This window comes from Coffea arabica, chromosome 4e (genome assembly GCF_036785885.1).
Source record: "Coffea arabica cultivar ET-39 chromosome 4e, Coffea Arabica ET-39 HiFi, whole genome shotgun sequence".
Taxonomy (NCBI): domain Eukaryota; kingdom Viridiplantae; phylum Streptophyta; class Magnoliopsida; order Gentianales; family Rubiaceae; genus Coffea; species Coffea arabica.
In genome coordinates, this window is record NC_092317.1 from 12,126,532 (window position 1) to 12,146,064 (window position 19,533).

Sequence of the window (19,533 nt, forward strand, 5' to 3'; positions counted from 1 at the left end):
AAAAGTCCTGATACTAAATTGTTAGCATTTGGAAATGATTAATTCAACAGAAATAGAACGAACAAAAACCCACCATCCATCGTGTCTAAACTTGATTTTTATGTTAAATTTCAATTGCTAATATACTTGATTGTTATGTTAAAGTACAGCGTTATCACTTTTTTTTTCTCAAAAAAGGAGCTTTTTATTGATTGCAGAAGAAATGTACAATATGTTCCCCACATATCAGGACTCCTATCTACTCAACCTCCTACATATTTCTATACAGTATATACTCAGGACTTGCTTTAAATCTATATAGTGTATGTCTAGCTCATCAAACATCTACGGTCCAAACCCCATTCTAGAATCAGCTCCAAATTCTTCATTGTTCTTGGTGCTCTTCCGCAGGATGCGACCGTAATCATTACAATTGCTGCAACGAGTTGAAGATTTGAACTGTTGGCTTGCTTGAAAATTCTGTAGTTTCTTTCCTGCCACAGATGCCAATTATTAGCATTCTAGAACTAATCTTTTGGGTTTGGTGGCAAAAGAATCATCTTTCAAGTGAGTACTGCACCATTGCACCTCCATCTGCCTACTTATATCACCCCAACACAGAAGGCATATCCTTTGTACTTTTTGCCTGATTGATTTAGCAAAAGTACATTCAAAGAACAAATGATTAAGCACATAATACACGAAGTAGGATCAACATTTTGCAACCCTATCTTTAGTCATGAGTTTTCCTTGTGTTGTCAGCCAAAGAGTGAAAGCAAATTTAGGGATATGTCCCTTTCCCCAAACTATCTTATACCAGCTCACAGGGTTCCCTAGAGAGAATAACTTCCTCATTGCAGATTTAACAGAGAATAGACCAGTTCATGAGTCAACCCACTTCACATGGTCCTCTCTGTGCAGATTTTGCAACAAGGATAAAGGGATTGCATCCTTGAATTCTCGAACACGACATTAAGTTTCCTTCCCTAGGGCCATTTCTAGCAGTCATTATGAATAAAGTCAGCAAGTCCTAAATCTTTAAGTAGAGACTAAGTACCACAAAATGTTAAAATATTTAGACAATAAGAAAAAAATTTTAGTAATTATTCCATCTGATTAAATTATGCTAAAACCTATTGGGAAAATGATGTGTTTCATCCTTCACATTTCACAAAAATATTCTTTTCATCCCTCACTTTTAAAATGAAGCAATTTCGTCCTTGACATTTAAAAACTGAAATTGTTACATCCCTGAACCCAAATTTCAATCTGAATCAAACCACCAATCAACCTGATTACAAATTTTGGGAGTGTAATTGATGGATCACTTGGTTAACTCAACTTGGTATTCATGTGAAATTTAATGAACCTAAAAAGAAAAAATAAAAAATTATAACATAAAAAAGAAAGATTAATCTTTTCTACATTATCATTATATACGCTGACGGTTTTATGTACCGCCATATCATTTTAATTTAAATTTAAAAATCAAATTTTATATTTATGATATACATCTAGATTCGCAAGCGAATATACTAACGGTGCATGAAAAGATTTATCAAAAAAAAAAACTCTATTATTCCAAGACAAAGAATGGCCTTTTAAGTTATAATTTTTATTTTTTTGGTTTAATAAATGTCATGTGAATATGATAAAGTTGACCGAATGATCTATCAATTCAATTTTCGAAATTTATTACTGGGTTATTGGATGGTTTGATTCAGATTGAAAATTAGGTTCAGGGATATAATAGCTTTAATTTTTAAATGTCAGGGATGAATTTGCTTCATTTTAAAAGTAAGGGACGAAAAGAATATTTTTGTGAAATGTGAGGGATGAAACAGGTCATTTTTCCAAACCTATTTTTCTAGAATTTTTTTAAACATATAACCCTACTAACTAAATCTCTTAAAATCAAACCTTTGACTGGAAGCTCAGAATTTGTTCTTTGGGAGGAAATTTGACTTTTTATCCATCAAGAATTTGACTTTAAAACTATTTTTATTGAATCCAAATGTGGAATACCTCCTTATTTACGTGTAATATCTTAAGTAAATGGATATTTAGTTAAATGATATTAAGATATTACACAAAAATAACTTCTAAATGCTAACAACCTGAACTACTTGTGGACTGAACATAATTTACTCAAACATGGAGTACCAATCTGCAAATAACCAAATCAACCCAATGCTCTTCCTTTGTTGACACGTGTCTAGCCACATGTCTCTTTCCTTGACATGTGATCGTGACATGTGTCCCTACCTCTTGACATTTCTATTCTTAGCAAACGTAACCTGGTGCAATGTTTCAAGGATACAACAGACACATGGAGACGAGGTTCAAACCTCTCTAATCCGAATTTTAGACATGAGAAGATACATCGAGCCTCTGCTATTGACTTTAGAGGTAATTAGAATGAATGTAGTGGAAACCCATTCTGCGCCAAAGCGTTAATAAGCTGACAACCTGATTTTTTTGGGCTCCACTAAAGAAAGAGGTTTTTCAGGCTTAATGGTTTTTTGTTCCTTACCAAAAAAGGGCTCCAGCTGCGGGTTTTCTAGTCCAATTGCTGGGGCTGAGCTCTCTTTCAAACATTGGTTTCAAGAGTTAGGTACCTCAAGCTACACTCAAACCCCAAGTTTATAAAGTTCTGTGGTTAAAAGTAGGGGTGAGCATCGAATTCGAATTCGGTAATTCGGTAGGTTGAAATCGGTAATTTTCGGTAAATGGTGTTGAGATATTTCGACCTAATTCGTATTCGAATTACCAAATTTCGAATTCGAATTCAATTCGGATTGAATTCGGTAAACACAAATTGACCGAATTGTCCGAATTCCTGAAGCAATCGCAGCCTGTTTTGCTTCGTCGCCTCCTGCCATACCAGTATGCAAAGGTTGCTACTGATGCAGCCACAATCACACCCGCAGTTGCGTACCAAGCGTGTAATGGTTTCTCGATGACGAGATTAGAACTGCCAGCAACAAGAGGAGGTGATGATGATGATGGTTTCTGGCTTGCTGTCAAAGCAAATCCCAGTCCCTGCCTCTCAAGCTCACCCAGGTCTTCAATTGCCGGTTTAAGCCTCGTGGCCTTGGCTATAGCTTCGTACTGCTCTTTGGTTCCACCCTCCAGAAAAGAACCAACAAGATGACCCTTATTAATCCAATAAGCCCCAAAAGTCTTTCCCGAGAAATCCCCAAAATGAATTACTTCCCCTGCGTTGTCTCCATAAAACTGCCAAGACAATGTGAAGACGCGGGAGTAGAAGAATGGCAGGTAGTCGAATTCACCCGTCTTTTCTGGCTCCATGATAGCAGCAACAGCATGCCTTGCTGACTTCCTCGCAGAATCTACATGCTCAAGTCTGCGTGTTTCAGCAAACATTTTTACTGGAAAAGCGGCAACATCCCCAACTGCATAGACTGAAGTGTTGCTCGATTGCATCTTCCCATTCACCTTAATCCCACCTTTCTCGAATTCCGAAATTAATTCGAATTCGGTATATCCGAATTCAAAAACTATAAAACCGTTTTCGAACCTAATTCGATTTTAACTAGTACTATATCCCCGATTTACCGACCGAATTACCGAATTACCAAATTCGATTTACCAAATTGAAATCGATTTCGGTCGGTAAATCGGTATTTACCGTAATTGCTCACCCCTAGTTAAAAGTATAACTACTTATTTGTTGGGGTATTGTTTAAAATCATTTAAACAATAGGTGATCAAAATGCAAATCATTCACTATCTATTTTGTTCTCTATGAGATTGCACCCTTATAACTGGATTTACACTTTGGTTCCTAAATTTTAAAGTGGAACTCTTTAATCACTTGATTAAATTCATCTCACTTTAGTCTTTGAAATATAAAGTCTTGCCCAATTAAGTATAAAATCTATTTCACTTTAAGGATCAAAATATAGAAGAAGTATAGAAAAGTTTATGCTTTAGGGACTAAAATAGGACGAGTTTTATTTGAAGTGGAATAGATTTTATACTTTAGGCACTAAAATGTTCAGGAATCAAAACGAGAATTTAGGTATAATTAAAGGGTGCAAAGTGAAATTCACCTTTAGTTTAAGTATTGCACTTTCTTCAATATATTAGTGTTGCAGATTTAGTCAAGGACATACACAAGAAATTGAATGGATTTCAAAGTATTAACGCCAAGAAAACTTTGAATTTCAACCAAATCCGAGCTAACAGTTAGCATTGCGCAACCTTGGATAATTTGTTTGATAATAGATTGGCGTAGAGAAATCAAAATTGAGTGTTATTAACAGCATTTTTCACTAGAAAATTTATGCTTCCTATCAATACTAGAAAATCGAAGTTGACTGAAGATCCAACTCTGTACAGCGGTATTGGGAATATCTTGAATGCTGACTTTTTGAGCCAATATAGGCCAACTTATGGTTCGAAATAACAACATTGTCTTCTACAGATTATTATTGTTATTATTATTTTCAGTCTAATTTCGAACTTATGGCACCATTTTTATAGTTTTTCGACATGTATAGCTTTAGTTTATTCAGGCGCTGCTAATGCTGGAAATCATAAACAGGCAGCCCTTTTTGAGTTTGTTACTCAATGAGATGGTTACATTCTGATCGATTCCTAGTCTGCAAGCGGTATCTTACAAATTGATTTGATTGTCATAATTTAAGATTAAAGAAGGGCCAAGTGAATCCTTTAATGTCTCTATGGTTTTAACTTTGGCGAATGAATTTCTAAAATATTTGTCTACTGAAATGTAATAACTGGTACATTAGCTTTATCTATTCATTACCCTTTTTCACACAGTAATTCACATGTGAGCTGGTTCTGCACGACAGATCTAACTATCAAGGCTAACAGGTACGTTAAGATTTAATTATCTTGCAACCCTTACGTCAACGTACTGCAAAGGAATTCTATGAAATCTTTCCAGGCATTGTGATTAGTGACAATGCAATGGATTTCATCACCAATAATGTGGAGTGTTGATGAGGCCAGGCTACCACTCTGACCCACAAAAGGAAAAGCAGAGGTAAATGATGAAAACTTGACTTAAATGTTGAGGAAGGAATTCTTTGCTCATGTTCTGTTGAAGATTCTTATCTTCATAAACTGTTAAGGAGAAAGTTGAGAGTCTAACAGAAAGGAGAATTGAATTCTGGGCTGTTTGATTGTAGCCTTTTGCGTACCTAATAATTTTCTATATGGCACTCTCCTAAAACAAGCAATCTGCCCTTCTTTTTTCTATTTTTTTGAGAATTTCCCACATCTCACAACCTGATTAATGTAAATCCATTTAAATCAAAACCTGCTTTCTTTTGACTGGAGTAGTTGCTCTTGTTTAAGAAGCTGAAGGACAAAGCTGGAAGGAAAAATGGGACTGTGGAATCGCGGGTCTCTTCTAAGATCAGTTAAAACGACAATGAACCATTGGCAAATATTCGATTCAGTAAGCTTCGAATCATCTTGTAAATTTATTGATTCCTTACCTATCGACAAGATATAGAGTTTCATGTTAGTTTGAGAAATTCCATTTCCACCTGTAAATTATATCATATAATATGGTCTTCATTGTTGTAATTGGGTATGTTGATTGGCTAAACAAACTTCTTTCAAAATCTGCAAACTTTTAGTACGAGTAGCCAAGTATTGACAATATTGTAGGTAGCATGCTTAACATCTTAGTAGTAGTGATACCAAAATGCACATCTTTCATTTAATTTGGTTTTATTTATTTATTTATTTTGGTCCGTTCTCAATGAAAGCAGGAAATCAAGTTTAAGAAAGAAAAAGAAATTGACAATCAAGAAAAAGGCAGAGGTAGATGATGCAAAATCAAGTAGAAGATTGAGCTAGGAATCTTACACCATCGTTTTTCCCCCCCTCTATAGAGGTAACTTGGTTATGTTCTGTTGAAAATATGCTGAAGGTAACTTGTTATCGTGAAATCCCCTACCCAGTGCTTGAAAAGCAGAGTTAAAGAACATACGATTGGAATCATCATTTACGTACAAACTGAATATAGATTTCTTGTAAAGTCATTGATTCCTTACCTACAGACAAGATATACGGTCTTTGCATTAGCCACTTCTGCTTTATAAAAATGTGTAGAAAAACAGATGCAGGTATTAATCTGGCTTTGCAACTGCACTTGAAATATAAGAGCCTCTCCCCCCTTTCTTGTTCTTCTTACTCTTCTATTGAGAAGCAAAGCTCTCATAGATTAGATGGCTGACCCTGTTATCTCTCTTGTTGTTGAGAGAACTGGTGATCTGCTGATTCAAAAAATTGTTTTCCTGAAAGGTGTTCGAGGCCAAGTTGAGAGACTTCAAAATGATCTGGTCCGGATGCGGTGTTTCCTGAAAGATGCTGATCAGAGGCAAGATGAAGATGCGAGGATCCGCAACTGGGTTTCTGAAATCAGAGCTGCTGCCTACGATGCGGAGGATATCATTGAGATCTTTGCCAACAAAATTGAAAGTATAAAAGATAAGGGATTTGTGACTAGATTGGCATATTATCCCTGGCGGATTGTGAGCCTTAACAAGGTCGGTAAAGAGATTGAGTCCTTACAGACAAGGCTCGATAACATAGCCGCTAGCCGCGAAAAGTTTGGTATCAAAAATCTTGGAGAGGGAACGAGTACACATGGAGAAGAGCTTCAACGGCTCCGGCGGTCCTCTCCTCTCAGCGAGGACAAGGATATTGTGGGCTTCGAGGAGATGACAAAATCCCTGGTGACAGAACTCTTGAAAGAGGACACAAACCGCCGCGTGGTTTCAATCATTGGCATGGGAGGTGCTGGTAAGACAACTCTAGCCAAAAAAGTTTATAACCATGCTGACCTCATGACTAGATTCAACTGCCGTGCTTGGGTATGCGTCTCTTCAAGCTACAATCACAAAGAGACGCTGAGGACAATCATAAAGCAATTAAATCCGATGACTAATGAGCTACTTGACATGTTGGAAAAGATGCAGGAGCAGGACTTGGAACAAAGGCTCTATCAAGATCTACAAGATAAACGTTATCTTGTGGTACTTGATGATGTATGGGAGGAAGAAGCGTGGGATTGTCTAGTCAGGAATGCCTTTCCTGATGGTAGCACATCAAGTAAATTGCTACTTACAAGTCGCAATCGGGATGTTGCCATACACGCAGATGCTCTTAGCATCCCGCATGAGCTGAAAACATTGGGGAAGGAGGATAGCTGGCAGTTGTTTCTCAGAAAGGCCTTAGCCCACGGGGATAATGCTGGGTGTCCTCCAGATTTGGAAGAAGTAGGCAGAGAGATTGTAAGGAGATGTGATGGTCTGCCACTGGCCATCACAGTTGTAGGTGGGCTGCTACTGGGCAAGAAAGAGTTGAAGAGTGAATGGGAGAAAGTTCTCAACAGCTTCAACAGAAACCTCTCAAGGAGCCAGAGTGGAGTATCGGCAATTCTGGAATTAAGTTATGCAGATCTTCCTCCCAATCTGAAATTTTGCTTTTTGTATTTGGGTTTGTTTCCCGAAGCCTCCGTGATTTCTGTGCCCAAGTTGATCCATATGTGGGTTGCAGAGGGAATAATGCAGAAAAGAGATGCAGAAAATTTGGAGGAAACTGCAGCATATGATGACGTGGAACGACTTTGTGGCAGGAATATGGTCCAGGTGGTGGAAACGACTGTTGATGCGAGGATTAAAAGGTGCAGAGTCCATGATTTACTGCGAGAGCTTGCAATCAGGAAGGCAGAGGATGAAATTTTTTTTCAGATCCATGACACCAGAGATGGTAAAATATCAGCCAAATCCAGGTACCTTGCTGTTCATAGTCTCCCTTTGGATAAAAACTATTTTGGGACTTCGATCCCTCCTCTCCGGTCTCTGCTTTTTTTCAATGTCCACGATTACAGGGAAGACATTAGTCTTAGTTTCAAAAGTTTCAGAAAGCTTAGGATGCTAGACCTCGAGAATGTTAGGATGAACTTTAATTTGCCAAAAGAAATTGGTGAAGTCAGGCTTCTAAGATACCTCGGTTTAAGAGGCACATCCATTCGAGGGCTCCCTCATTCCTTCGGTTGCTTGCGATACCTACAAACTCTTGACATACGGAACTTAGAGCAAGTGATAGTTTCTGATTTCATTTGGAAGCTTGAAAGTTTACGGCATCTATATGCGTATGATATTGAATGTGATGTGCCTCTTAAGATTGAAGGATTGAGGAATCTCCAAACTCTGTCCCGCATACGCTTTGATGACATTATGCACAATAACATGATAACTCTGACAAGTCTTCAGAAACTGGGGATTTGGGTGGATGACAGGTCAGAAATAGACAAACTCTGCATGCATTTATCTGAGGTTGGAAGTCTGAAGACGTTACATCTTTATTGTAACACAGAAAGCGAGTGGCCATCTCTAGATGGACTGTCTAAGCTCCATCATGTAACAGAGCTCAAGCTATCCGGGAGGGCTTTGAGAATGCTGCCTCCTGATTTCCCTCCAAATCTCTCTCGCTTGTCTTTGAAACACACAGATCTCACGGATGACCCAATGCCAGTACTAGAGAAGTTGGGACAGCTGTCATTCCTCAAAATGAAAGATGCATACAAGGGACCACAGCTAGTCATTTCTGGGCATGGGTTTCACCAATTGAAATTCCTTGAGCTCAACAGCCTATCTGGTTTGAAGGAAATACAGGGGGAGGAAGGTGCATTGCCACAGCTCCGGTGCCTGAGAATCAGGAAGTGCCGCGAATTACGGAAATTGCCAGAAGTGCCGCCTACATGTACTCTTGATGTAATTCGTGAGTGGGATCCTACGGGTCTGCTACTGCTTCCACTGGTTCCACTGGTTCCACTACTCTTGTGCCATATCATGTAGTGATTAATAAAATTATTTCAAGTTTTTATCAAAATATGTAAATAAAAAGAATGTTTCCGTTAATTGTTTTCCCCAATTCACAAGCTTTTTAAGTCCTTTGTTTTAATTGTTTGAACTCTCACACTGCAATGCTTGCTTTTTTAATTGTCCCACTATTAAACAAGGAATGACTCTTTTGTTATTAATGATATTTTGGGCAACTAACAGTGCCTACACCTATACCTTGTAGGATTTGTCTCTCCATAAATTGACAAGTAGTAATTAAAAAAAACAAAACAGTTCAAGTCTTCAGTGGGCCTCAAAAGTCCTGATAGTAAACTCCTGGGATCTGTAAATGTCGAAATCAATAAAAATATCTAGAGGTATTTGGTTGATTCTAATTTTTCCCGTGCTGTCCAAACTGAAAAAGAGAATAAGGAAATAAAAGGCCCTATTCGTGTATTGGAAGAGAATAAGGAATGAGGTTGGCAAACAAATCAAGGAATTCATCGCATATAAAAAGTGTTGGTCCGTCTGAAAGTGAGGATGGATCGCTTCCTAAATACTACTCGCTATACATATAAGATGTTAAAAATAAAAAACTAAATTGGTCAATTTTGAGTTTGTAAATGGATAATACCTTGCTAAACTTGGTCTTGAACCATGATTTGAAAAAAAAAAAAATTTTATTTACTTGCAAGGAAGCAAAAACTTCTATTCAGACATTGTCGATTCCGCCATCCAAAGCCAACTAGCAATACAAGTTGGCACATGTTCCAAACTGACTAGAATAGTCAATTAATTGGTCCGAAAATGATTGTTCATTCCATTGTTGTGTTCTTACAGATGTCCATTCAAAAGGTCCGATAATATGATTAACCAAGCCTTTGGTCCATGCAACTAGCCACTTGGAGTAATATGCATATGAGCAATTGCTTAGTTGACATCGGGACAATCAATCATAGGATTCATAACAGGCATATACATATGATTAAAGACATCTAACTATCACCGACCATAACAATTAGCGGAAAACATATTCAATAGCACAGATACGTCATGCAAATTTTATCAAAAATTGAGTTCCTTCACTGCTTGAAATCCTTTTTTTTTTTTTTTTTTGACAATCAAGGCCGCCATATGCATATGTGGTATAGAAATAATGAACCAGATTCTTGAACTCTAAGAATTTTGTCTTAAACTTTGTCGACAAAAATAAATCACAATTAAGTGTGACCTAATAATTTACAAATCATAAACTTCAACCCAAGCTCTGATACCACATGTTAGGCATAAAGAGCAGGATCTTTAGTATAATTTGTAAATTATAATTAAGAAATAAATTCTAGATTGACATACCTTGTGACATTGAAGACATTTTGGAGAAGAATTCCACAACTCTGTATCACCCAGCATTTCAATCTCCTAGGTTGTAAACTATAGCTTTATGCTATCCAACCTTCCCTCATCTAACTCTCTTTTATATTATTTTAGTAATGGGTAAAAATAACGTATGTCAGAGGGACCAGGAGCCCTAGAACATTTATAGAGTCACAATCCCTCCCATCATAGGATAATGATAAACTCTAGTATTCTTATCGTACTTTATTTGCTAACCTTAATGATAAGATATAGTTTAAAATTACTGTAATTATCAGATAAAGTACCACAATAAATATCATATAATATGTCCACATACAATGAATATGGGTCTCCCTACTTCCTCCGGTCATCTATTCTCATTAGAGTTCTGTAATTGGTTATTTGTATACATTCATGTGGTTATTTATCCTTCTAATTAACGGGAGTTATCTTAATAATATTATATGTGGTCATGTAGGCCACATAAATATTCTAACATTTGTATCCAAAGGAAAAATAACCGTTTGTAATAATGTTGTACTTGAATTTGTATACAAAAAAAAAAAATAGAAAACAAACGAGGGTTTAGGAAAAATGGAAACAAGTTCTAGAGCGATTAAGCGTTAGGGGTAGAGGTACATTACGTGGTTTAGGATTATTCTCATGACACAAAACCTTACCATCCGTGTTTAAAATAGTTATAGTTTAGAACTTTGAACCCCTCCAATTACAAAATCCATGTGTTAAACCTCAGTCAAAAAAAAGTTTTAAAAAATTTAGGCAGGTACTAAGTAAAATTAAATGAATTTTAATGGTACTTACTAAAATTAAATGAAGTGCATCCCTTTATTATGATAACAATGAAATGAAGGAAAACTAGAAATCAGGAAAAATGATAATCAATCCAAGGTTACTAGTAACATATTACAGTAATACTAATACAGAAATAATAGCAAAACACAATTGATGTATGTAATGAAGAAATGAGGTAATCTTATGGAAATGGTATACTCATGTAAACAAAACAATGCAAAGGGAAACGAGGTAATCATATGGAAAGACGATAGTCATTAGACTAATACTAAATTTTCCTTCCAACTCTACACTTTTGTATTGTCTTATCTTGAATTGGATTTGGCACGAGAGACTAAACAAACTAGAGGAGACAGATTATTCGAATTATACCCAACTATCACTGTGTGAAAATTAATTTTGCACTGGTGTAGGTGTTACCGTTTCATCTGCGTTTCAAAAATCATCATTCAATTGCTACCCACCCGTATTACTAACTAAACAACCACCCAGCTCTATCGAATCATACCCAACTACCACTCTTTGCAAATTAACGTTGCATTGGCAATATATTGAATGCTGTTAAGGTGGCAAATAACTTTGGCAAATAGGTTACAGCCCATCCTAGGAGTGGCCACGATTCAGATTTAAATCGAAATCAGATCAGAACTGATTCGACGGTTTGTTGAACTGAAATCGAAACCAAATTTTGGACATCGAAATTGGAACCATAATTGTGGCTAAAGGTTTAGATTCAGATTCATCAAAATTCTGAATCGAAACCAGAATCGAAATCGGTGGTTTACAGCCCATTTAAACCATCTAAAAAAATAATTGCCACCTAAACATATTTAACTAGTTTATGGTTTAATATCAACAGTCAACATCTAATACTAGTAGCTCTAATTCTAACCCAACAACTCATTGTCCCATTCCATTAATAAGTCTATACCTCATGACTAATCTAAATCTAAGATGAATCTAATCTAATCAATAATAAAATATTTTTTCATAAAATTTGCATAATTTTTTCTTTTTCTTGCACATGATGATATAATAAGTTTTTTTTTTTTAAATTCATTATCATATTTTTTTTTGGAATCAATTTTATACCAACAAGTGTTTAAATATAACAAAAAGAATCGGAACCGTAACTGAAATCGTAGGTTCAAGAAACGTAATCATAACTACTCTTTTGAGGACTGATTTATGTTCTATCTTTCAAAAGAATCGAAACCGTCAATTTTGAAACTGGAACCGATGGCTTCAAAACACTGGCGATGTCTAACGCACCTATCCTCCTCTTATTTTAAACCAGCGGCATTACGTTCTTTTAGAAACTAATTTGTGCACCCTATCTCATGTTACCTCTTGTTACTCGGTTTTTTTTATATACCGAAAAGTGTAAATAATGGAGACTTTGACCTTTCATCTCATGTGTCACCGCCTGCGGCTGCGTCCCGCAGGCATTAACGCACCTTCGAGCGTTACTTTGTAGAATTAAATCAAAGAAAGATTTTAACCAATGAGCTATTTATGACTAACTAGACTTGTAAAATAATAAACAATTATGTTAAGAAATTATCAAATAAAATACAAACTTTTGAATGACACAACTACTAAAAAATTTAACTATAGATAAAACTATTAAATAATCAACTAAAACTTTTAGGGTTGTTTTATTTGTCAACATATATAAATAAAATAAAAGTACGGGTGACTTTGGCATGAAGATAATTTTGTGTAAAGTTGATGTTGTGGTTGAATTCTGTTGGTGACTTTGGCATGAAGTTGAAAATCTAGTGATTAATTAAAAAGAAACCCTGAATATTGCATTTATTTTAAGCAGTAAAAAATGATTTCTACAGAACTTGTTGGTTATAATTAGAATATAAGTTGAAAATGAAATTTAGGGTGCATTCAGTTCTAAGTTTCTAGTCCGATAATGGTTGGCAAGGACACTTATGATAAGGAAGAAAGAAGAAGAAAAAGCAAAAGTGTAAGAGAAACAAAAAGTAAAGGAAAATGAAAAAAGAAATAGATTGATCAATCTAATTGGCTGTGCCTTTCATATTTTATATGTTTGATACATGTTGATATTTTTGGTTTTCCCCAATATGTCTTTCTAATTATTTGACAGCGCAACGCATTGTTAAACGTTCAAAGGCAAATCTAATATTTAGAATTAAAATTAAAGATATGGACAGTGAGAATATCCTTAACCTTGGAGAGAAGTGGGGTGAGGGAGGTGGTGTTATTACAAGACATACTGTCAGTAAACCATATAGATTAGGGCAGTATTCCTCTCCTGTGTAAAAGGATTTCTCACCAAAAAAAAAGAAAAGAAAAATGATATGTTTCATCTCTTATATTTTAGGAAAGAAAACTTTTTTTCTTTATTTTTAAAATAAAATAAATTAGTCCCTCACATTTTAAAAACGAAGCAAATTAATCCCAAAATGATAACCTGATATAGATTTTGAGGGTAAAATTGAAACATCACTTTAGTTTTAACCAAATCTAACTATATCTGATATGGACACGATATTAAGTCAATAGAAAAAGGAAAAAGATTAAAAATTACAACATAAAAAAACCTTCTCTCTTAAAAAATAAAAAAATTTTCAAAAAGTGATATTAAGCTAACATAAAAAGAAAAAATTAAAATTATAACATCAAAAAAAACGATTCTCTCTAAAAGAAGAAAAATTTAAAAGTTATAACATCAAAAACAATTCACTCAAAAAAGTTTAAACAATTTTTGAATTATAAAATTTTGTAACTTAGGGGTTTTTTTTCATTATTGTTTTTAATTTTTCTTCCTTTTTATGTTGACCAATGTCATTGTCTCAAAAAATTTTAACTTTTTCTTGGTATTATGTTATAATTTTTAATTTTTTCCTTTTTACGGTCACTTAATGTCTTTTTATAGCGATGTTCCAATTTTATATCTAAAATCTATATTAAATTGTCAATCTAGGATTAATTTGCTTCGTTTTTAAAATGTGAGGAACTAGTTTGCAGCATTTTAAAAGTGAGAGATAAAAAGTATTTTTTGCCAAAAGGTAAGGGATTAATTATCAGTGCTAATATATAGTTAATTGTGTATGTTAAGGTGTCGTGGTTGTGTGGCATATTTTATGCCAATGTACTGCAAAGGGCTTTTGTGAGATCTAGGCATTGTCACTACAGACACTACAAGCCATATATTTCGTCTGTTTTATCCTCAAAAAAAAAAGCCATATATTTCGCCAATATTAGTGTGGGGTATTAATGAGGTCAGTTTTCCAGCCATTGGACTATTTTGTTTTTTTCCCACATATAAGATTGTCTTGGCCTACCAAGACTTTACTGTAGTATGCAAAACCGTGGGACCTATAAAAGTGTGTTGGTCATGACTTCAGTGTGTAGTTAATTTATTAAGGAACACTTGCATATTAAGGAAGAGAAGTTAATGCAAGGGTCTGTTTGGTTGGAAGTAAAATGTTTTCCTTGGGAAAATATTTTTCGTGGAAGTAATTTTCCATGAAAATCATTTCCCTTTCATCATTTTCAGGTGTTTGGTTAGTTTATTGAAAATATTTTCTTACTTCATTTTTCTGGTGTTTGTTTAACTTTTGAAATATTTTCACTTTTATCTCTATCTTTACTTTCTACACATTATAACTACATACTTCTTCCCATGCAAAATAAGAAAATTTATCTCATTGTTTAACTTTAAAAAATCTTGGAAAAATGTATATATAAATAAAAAATATCTCCTTAAGCAATAAACAAATTGCTAGCCATTTAGTGTCAAATATAAATCACTTGCAATGCTTATTGTGACATATATCTTGCACTCTCACTGCTGAAAGTTTCTCTAGAAAAGAATGTCCCTATTATACATAATTAATTACTAGCATAGGATGAGCAGGATGAGATTTTTTTTTTGATTTTGAATATACTAGGGGGGAGGGGGGAGTGTAAGGAAGAGGTCTTGGGTTCGAGTCCTCCTGTTTACACTAAAAAAAAAAAAAAAAAAAGAACATACTACAAGATATTTTCAGTAAATTTGGAACATACTATAGGCGGGATGCATACATTTCGAAAAACAACTTCAGTAAATTTGGAAGGGAAGTTGTTTTCCATAAGATGAGTGAAAATATTTTACATAGGAAAATGTTTTCAGTAACTTTTATGCAACCAAACACGAAAAATTAGGAAAATATTTTCCTGAAAAACATTTTCACCCGAAACAAACGGACCCTTAGTCGCAGAGTAGTCTATAGTAACTTTAGCAATTATTATATGCTATATGAGATACAGTATTAGTCAACAGTTAATTTTAGATTTTGAAGGCATGGACACATTATTATCTTTTTTAGAGTGTAATATGCATCATGAATAATTTTTGCAAGGCAATTCATGCGTTGTGGTTTGGGTTATTTATTGTAATTTCATGTTGGTTGCTTTTTTTTTTTTTAAGTCTTAATTAACGAATTCTATTATCTTTTAGATTCCTAATTAATCAGACTAAAACAGATTCTATTTTCATCACATTGGTTGTTGCATCCATCATGTGTTCTCAAAAATTAGTTAATTGGGAGTGCATCCATATGTTGTCCACAAGTCCGCGTACCAAAACAACTCGGCCTTCCATTCCATTCCACCATGTGAATGGAACTGCTTTGTTTTTGACTAAAATAATTGCTCTTGCACAAGTCAATGAATTAAGGATAAAACTGGAAGAGAAAATGAACCACAGGGATCCAACCTCTCTGCCGAGATCAGTTAAAACAACAGCTTGTTGAAAGCAAAGCTCGCTTCCGGCTTAACCAAGATGGCTGACTCTGTCATCTCTCTTGTCATTGGGAGGATTGTTGATCTGCTGAAAAAAAATTCTGTTTTCCTGAAAGATGTTGAACGACAAGTTGAAAGACTTGGAAATGATCTGGAGTGGATGCGGTGTTTCCTGAAGGATGCAGAACAGAGGCAAGATGAAGATGCCAGGATCCGCAACTGGGTTTCTTTAGTCAGAGCTGCTGCCTACGATGCGGAGGATGTCATTGAGATCTTTGCCAGCAAAGTTGAGTTCTTCACAAAGGACAACGGACTCATCACCAAATTGACGTATTATCCCTTGAAAATTGTGAACCTCTACAGGATAGGTAAAGAGATTGAATCCTTGCGGATCAGGCTTAAGGAGATTGCTGACAGCCGCGAAGAGTATGGTATCAATAATCTTGGAGAGGGGATCACTACACATGGAGAAGAGCTTCAACGGATCCGGCGATCCTCTCCTTTCAGCGAGGACAAGGATATAGTGGGCTTCGAGAAGATTACAAAATTTCTGGTGGCAGAGCTTATGAAAGAGGACAGAAACCGCCGTGTGGTTTCAATCGTTGGCATGGGAGGTGCTGGTAAGACAACTCTAGCCAAAAAAGTTTATAACCATGCTGATGTCAGGGCAAGATTCAATTGCCGTGCTTGGGTCTGCGTCTCTTCAAGCTACGATCACAAAGAGGTGCTGAGATCAATCATAAAGCAATTGAATACAATAAGTAAAGAGCTACTTGAAGTGTTGGAAAAGATGGAAGAGCAAGACTTGGAACAAAGGCTGTATCAAGATCTACAAGATAAATGTTATCTTGTGGTGCTTGATGATGTATGGAAGGAAGAAGCGTGGGATTGTCTTGCTAGGGCCTTCCCTGATGTTAATACATCAAGTAGATTGCTACTTACAAGTCGCAATAGGGGTGTTCCCTTACACGCAGATGCTCTTAGCATCCCATATGAGCTGAAAACTTTGGGGCAGGAAGATAGCTGGCAGTTGTTCCTCAGAAAAGCCTTAGGCCATGGGGATAATGCTGGGTGTCCTCCAGATTCGGAAGAAGTAGGCAGAGAGATTGCAAGGAGATGTGGTGGTCTGCCACTGGCCATCACGGTTATAGGTGGGCTGCTACTGACAAAGAAAAGGTTGAAGAGTGAATGGGAGAAAGTTCTCAACAGCTTCAACACAACCCTATCAAGGAGCCAGAGTGGAGTATCAGCAATTCTGGAATTAAGTTATGCAGATCTTCCTGCCAATCTGAAATTTTGCTTTTTGTATTTGGGTTTGTTTCCCGAAGATTACGTGATTTCTGTGCGCAAGTTGATCCATATGTGGGTTGCAGAGGGAATAATGCAGAAAAGATACGCAGAAAATTTGGAGGAAACTGCAGCATATGATGTGGAACAACTTTTTAGCAGAAATATGGTCCAAGTGGCGGAAATGACTGTTGATGAGAGGATTAAAAGTTGCAGAGTCCATGATTTACTGCGAGAGCTGGCAATCTGAAAGGCAGAGGGTGAAAATTTTTTTCAGATCCATGACACCAGAGATGATAAAATATCAGCCAAATCCAGGTACCTTGCTGTTCATATACTCCCTCGGGATAAAAATTATTTTGGGACTTCGACCCCTCCTCTCCGGTCTCTACTTTTTTTCAATATCCACGGTTACAAGGAAGAAATTAGTCTTAGCTTCAAAAGTTTTAGAAAGCTTAGGATATTAGACCTTGAGAATGTTGAGATGGGTTATAATTTGCCAAAAGAAATTGGTGAAGTCAGGCTTTTAAGGTACCTCGGTTTAAGAGACACATCGATTACAAGGCTCCCTCATTCCTTCGGTTGCTTGCGATACCTACAAACTCTTGACATACGGAACATTAAGCAAGTGATAGTTTCAAATTTCATTTGGAAGCTTGAAAGTTTACGGCATCTATATGCGAATCGCATAGGAAGTAATGTGCCTCTCAAGATTGAAGGATTGAGGAATCTTCAGACTCTGTCAGGCATGCACTTTGATGATGTTATGCACAATAACATGATAACTTTGACGAGTCTTCAGAAACTGGGGATTAGAGTAGATGACAGATCACAGATAGACAAACTCTGCATGCATTTATCTAAGGTTGGAAGTCTGAAGACGTTACATCTTTATTGTACTGAAAGAAGGCCGTGGCTATCTCTAGCTGGACTTTCTAAGCTCCGTCATGTAACAGAGCTTAAGCTATCCGGGGAGTTGAGAATGCTGCCTCCTGATTTACCTCGAAACCTCTCTCGCTTGTCTTTGAAACACACACTCCTCAAGGATGATCCAATGCCAATACTAGGGAAGTTGGGACAGCTGTCGTTCCTCAAAATGAAAGTTGCATATGGGGGATCACAGCTAGTCATTTCTAGGCATGGGTTTCACCAATTGAAATTCCTTGAGCTCAACTCCCTATATGATTTGGATGAAATAAATGTGGAGGAAGGTGCATTGCCACAGCTCCGGTGCCTGAGAATCGGGAACTGCCGCAAATTACAGAACTGTCACATACCCACTCTTGATGCGCTTGAGCTTGTGGACATGCGAGAAAATTTTATCAGTAGACTTGATGCGAACATGGTATCCAGCGTCCCTAACCTCAGAATATTAAACTCTAGGATCTTGCCGAAGGAACGATTTCCGTATTGGTATTTCGTGCATAGAATGCAAGCTATGTCGTGAAGTGATTAATAAAATTATTTCAATTTTTTTTATCAAAATATATAAATAAAAAGAATGTTTCCGATTCAACATAACTTTTGTTTCCCCAATTTGACATACTTGCTTTACCATTGTTTTAGTTTTTTATTTTCGTCACATAATTTAGACCAACCGACAAGCTTTTTAAGTGCTTTTTTTTTTTTATTATTTGAAATCTCACGCTTCAATGCTTGCTTTTTTAATTATCCCACTATTAAACAAGGAATGACTCTTTTGTTATTAATGATATTTTGGGTAACTAACAGTGGCTACACCTATATCTCATAGGATTTGTCTTTCTATCAATTTACATTGCATATATCATATTAATACAAGTAGTAATTAAAAGAAAAAGGTTCATGTCTAATTCCATAAAAATATCTAGAGGCATTTGGCAATGAAATTGACTATATAACCATAGGCCGATGTGAAGGTACTCAAACAGAATTAATCAATCACCTTAAAAACAAGGATTTTTGTAATGGTATCCAGTGACAGTATCTATGTACACACCTATACATATTTTTTTCAAATTAATATTTCACTATTGCCAGAAAAGACTAACACACGAGTAACCGCTAGCCAAGCTCTAAAAACAATATAAAATACATTCATTTTAATATAGTCAAACTCCTAAAATAATAAATAAGGTCTATTTTTTGTAGACGAGGGAATGAGAAATTTAATAACAGAAAATCAGGATACAATTTTATAAGGATGTATACAATTTTTAATACAATTTCTTTTGCATTCTTTAGATCTCCTGCGCAGATACAACCTTTGGCATATAAGGATGTATCCAAGAATGATTACCTTTGGCATGATGGCTGACAGCCATGTTTCTGTGTCTGCAATTCTATATCGACACAAAAGAGTCGGTTATGTTATTCCAATGACTTTGATGAATTGTTTTCTTTTTCGAACTCCATTTAACTGGTCGAATTTACACGTATGATCCATTACATATGTTATTTTTTTGAATGTGTCTAAAACCAATTTGGTTCCTGATTTGCGAAAGAT

General features: G+C 35.8%; 4 protein-coding genes across 5 annotated transcripts; 3 read left to right on the top strand and 1 right to left on the bottom strand.

Moving 5' to 3' along the window:
* Positions 1–324: 324 nt before the first annotated feature.
* Positions 325–3,426, bottom strand: LOC113740781 (monodehydroascorbate reductase 4, peroxisomal-like). The gene is made up of 3 exons (XM_027268305.1): positions 2,864–3,426; positions 555–625; positions 325–473 (listed from the first exon to the last, which is right to left on the bottom strand). The coding sequence occupies exons 1-3, from the start codon at positions 3,424–3,426 to the stop codon at positions 325–327; spliced, it is 783 nt and encodes a 260-aa protein (XP_027124106.1).
* A 2,177-nt stretch (positions 3,427–5,603) lies between these two features.
* Positions 5,604–8,909, top strand: LOC113740782 (putative disease resistance RPP13-like protein 3). 2 transcript variants are annotated; one of them, XM_072047666.1, is made up of 2 exons: positions 5,604–5,875; positions 6,286–8,909. In XM_072047666.1, the coding sequence occupies exon 2, from the start codon at positions 6,330–6,332 to the stop codon at positions 8,844–8,846; it is 2,517 nt and encodes an 838-aa protein (XP_071903767.1). In that variant the 5' UTR covers positions 5,604–5,875; positions 6,286–6,329; the 3' UTR covers positions 8,847–8,909. The 2 variants fall into 2 exon arrangements, with proteins under 2 accessions (XP_071903767.1, XP_027124107.1); XM_027268306.2 differs by lacking the exon at positions 5,604–5,875 and having other exon boundaries at positions 5,901–8,909.
* A 6,682-nt stretch (positions 8,910–15,591) lies between these two features.
* On the top strand, positions 15,592–17,419 carry LOC113742982 (putative disease resistance RPP13-like protein 3). The gene has a single exon (XM_027271027.2). It carries the CDS (start codon positions 15,802–15,804, stop codon positions 17,296–17,298), a length of 1,497 nt encoding a protein of 498 aa, XP_027126828.1. The 5' UTR covers positions 15,592–15,801; the 3' UTR covers positions 17,299–17,419.
* Positions 17,420–17,532: 113 nt separating this feature from the next.
* LOC140005466 (disease resistance protein RPP8-like) lies at positions 17,533–18,495 on the top strand. Its single transcript, XM_072046464.1, has one exon. The coding sequence runs from the start codon at positions 17,533–17,535 to the stop codon at positions 18,493–18,495; it is 963 nt and encodes a 320-aa protein (XP_071902565.1).
* Positions 18,496–19,533: the final 1,038 nt, after the last annotated feature.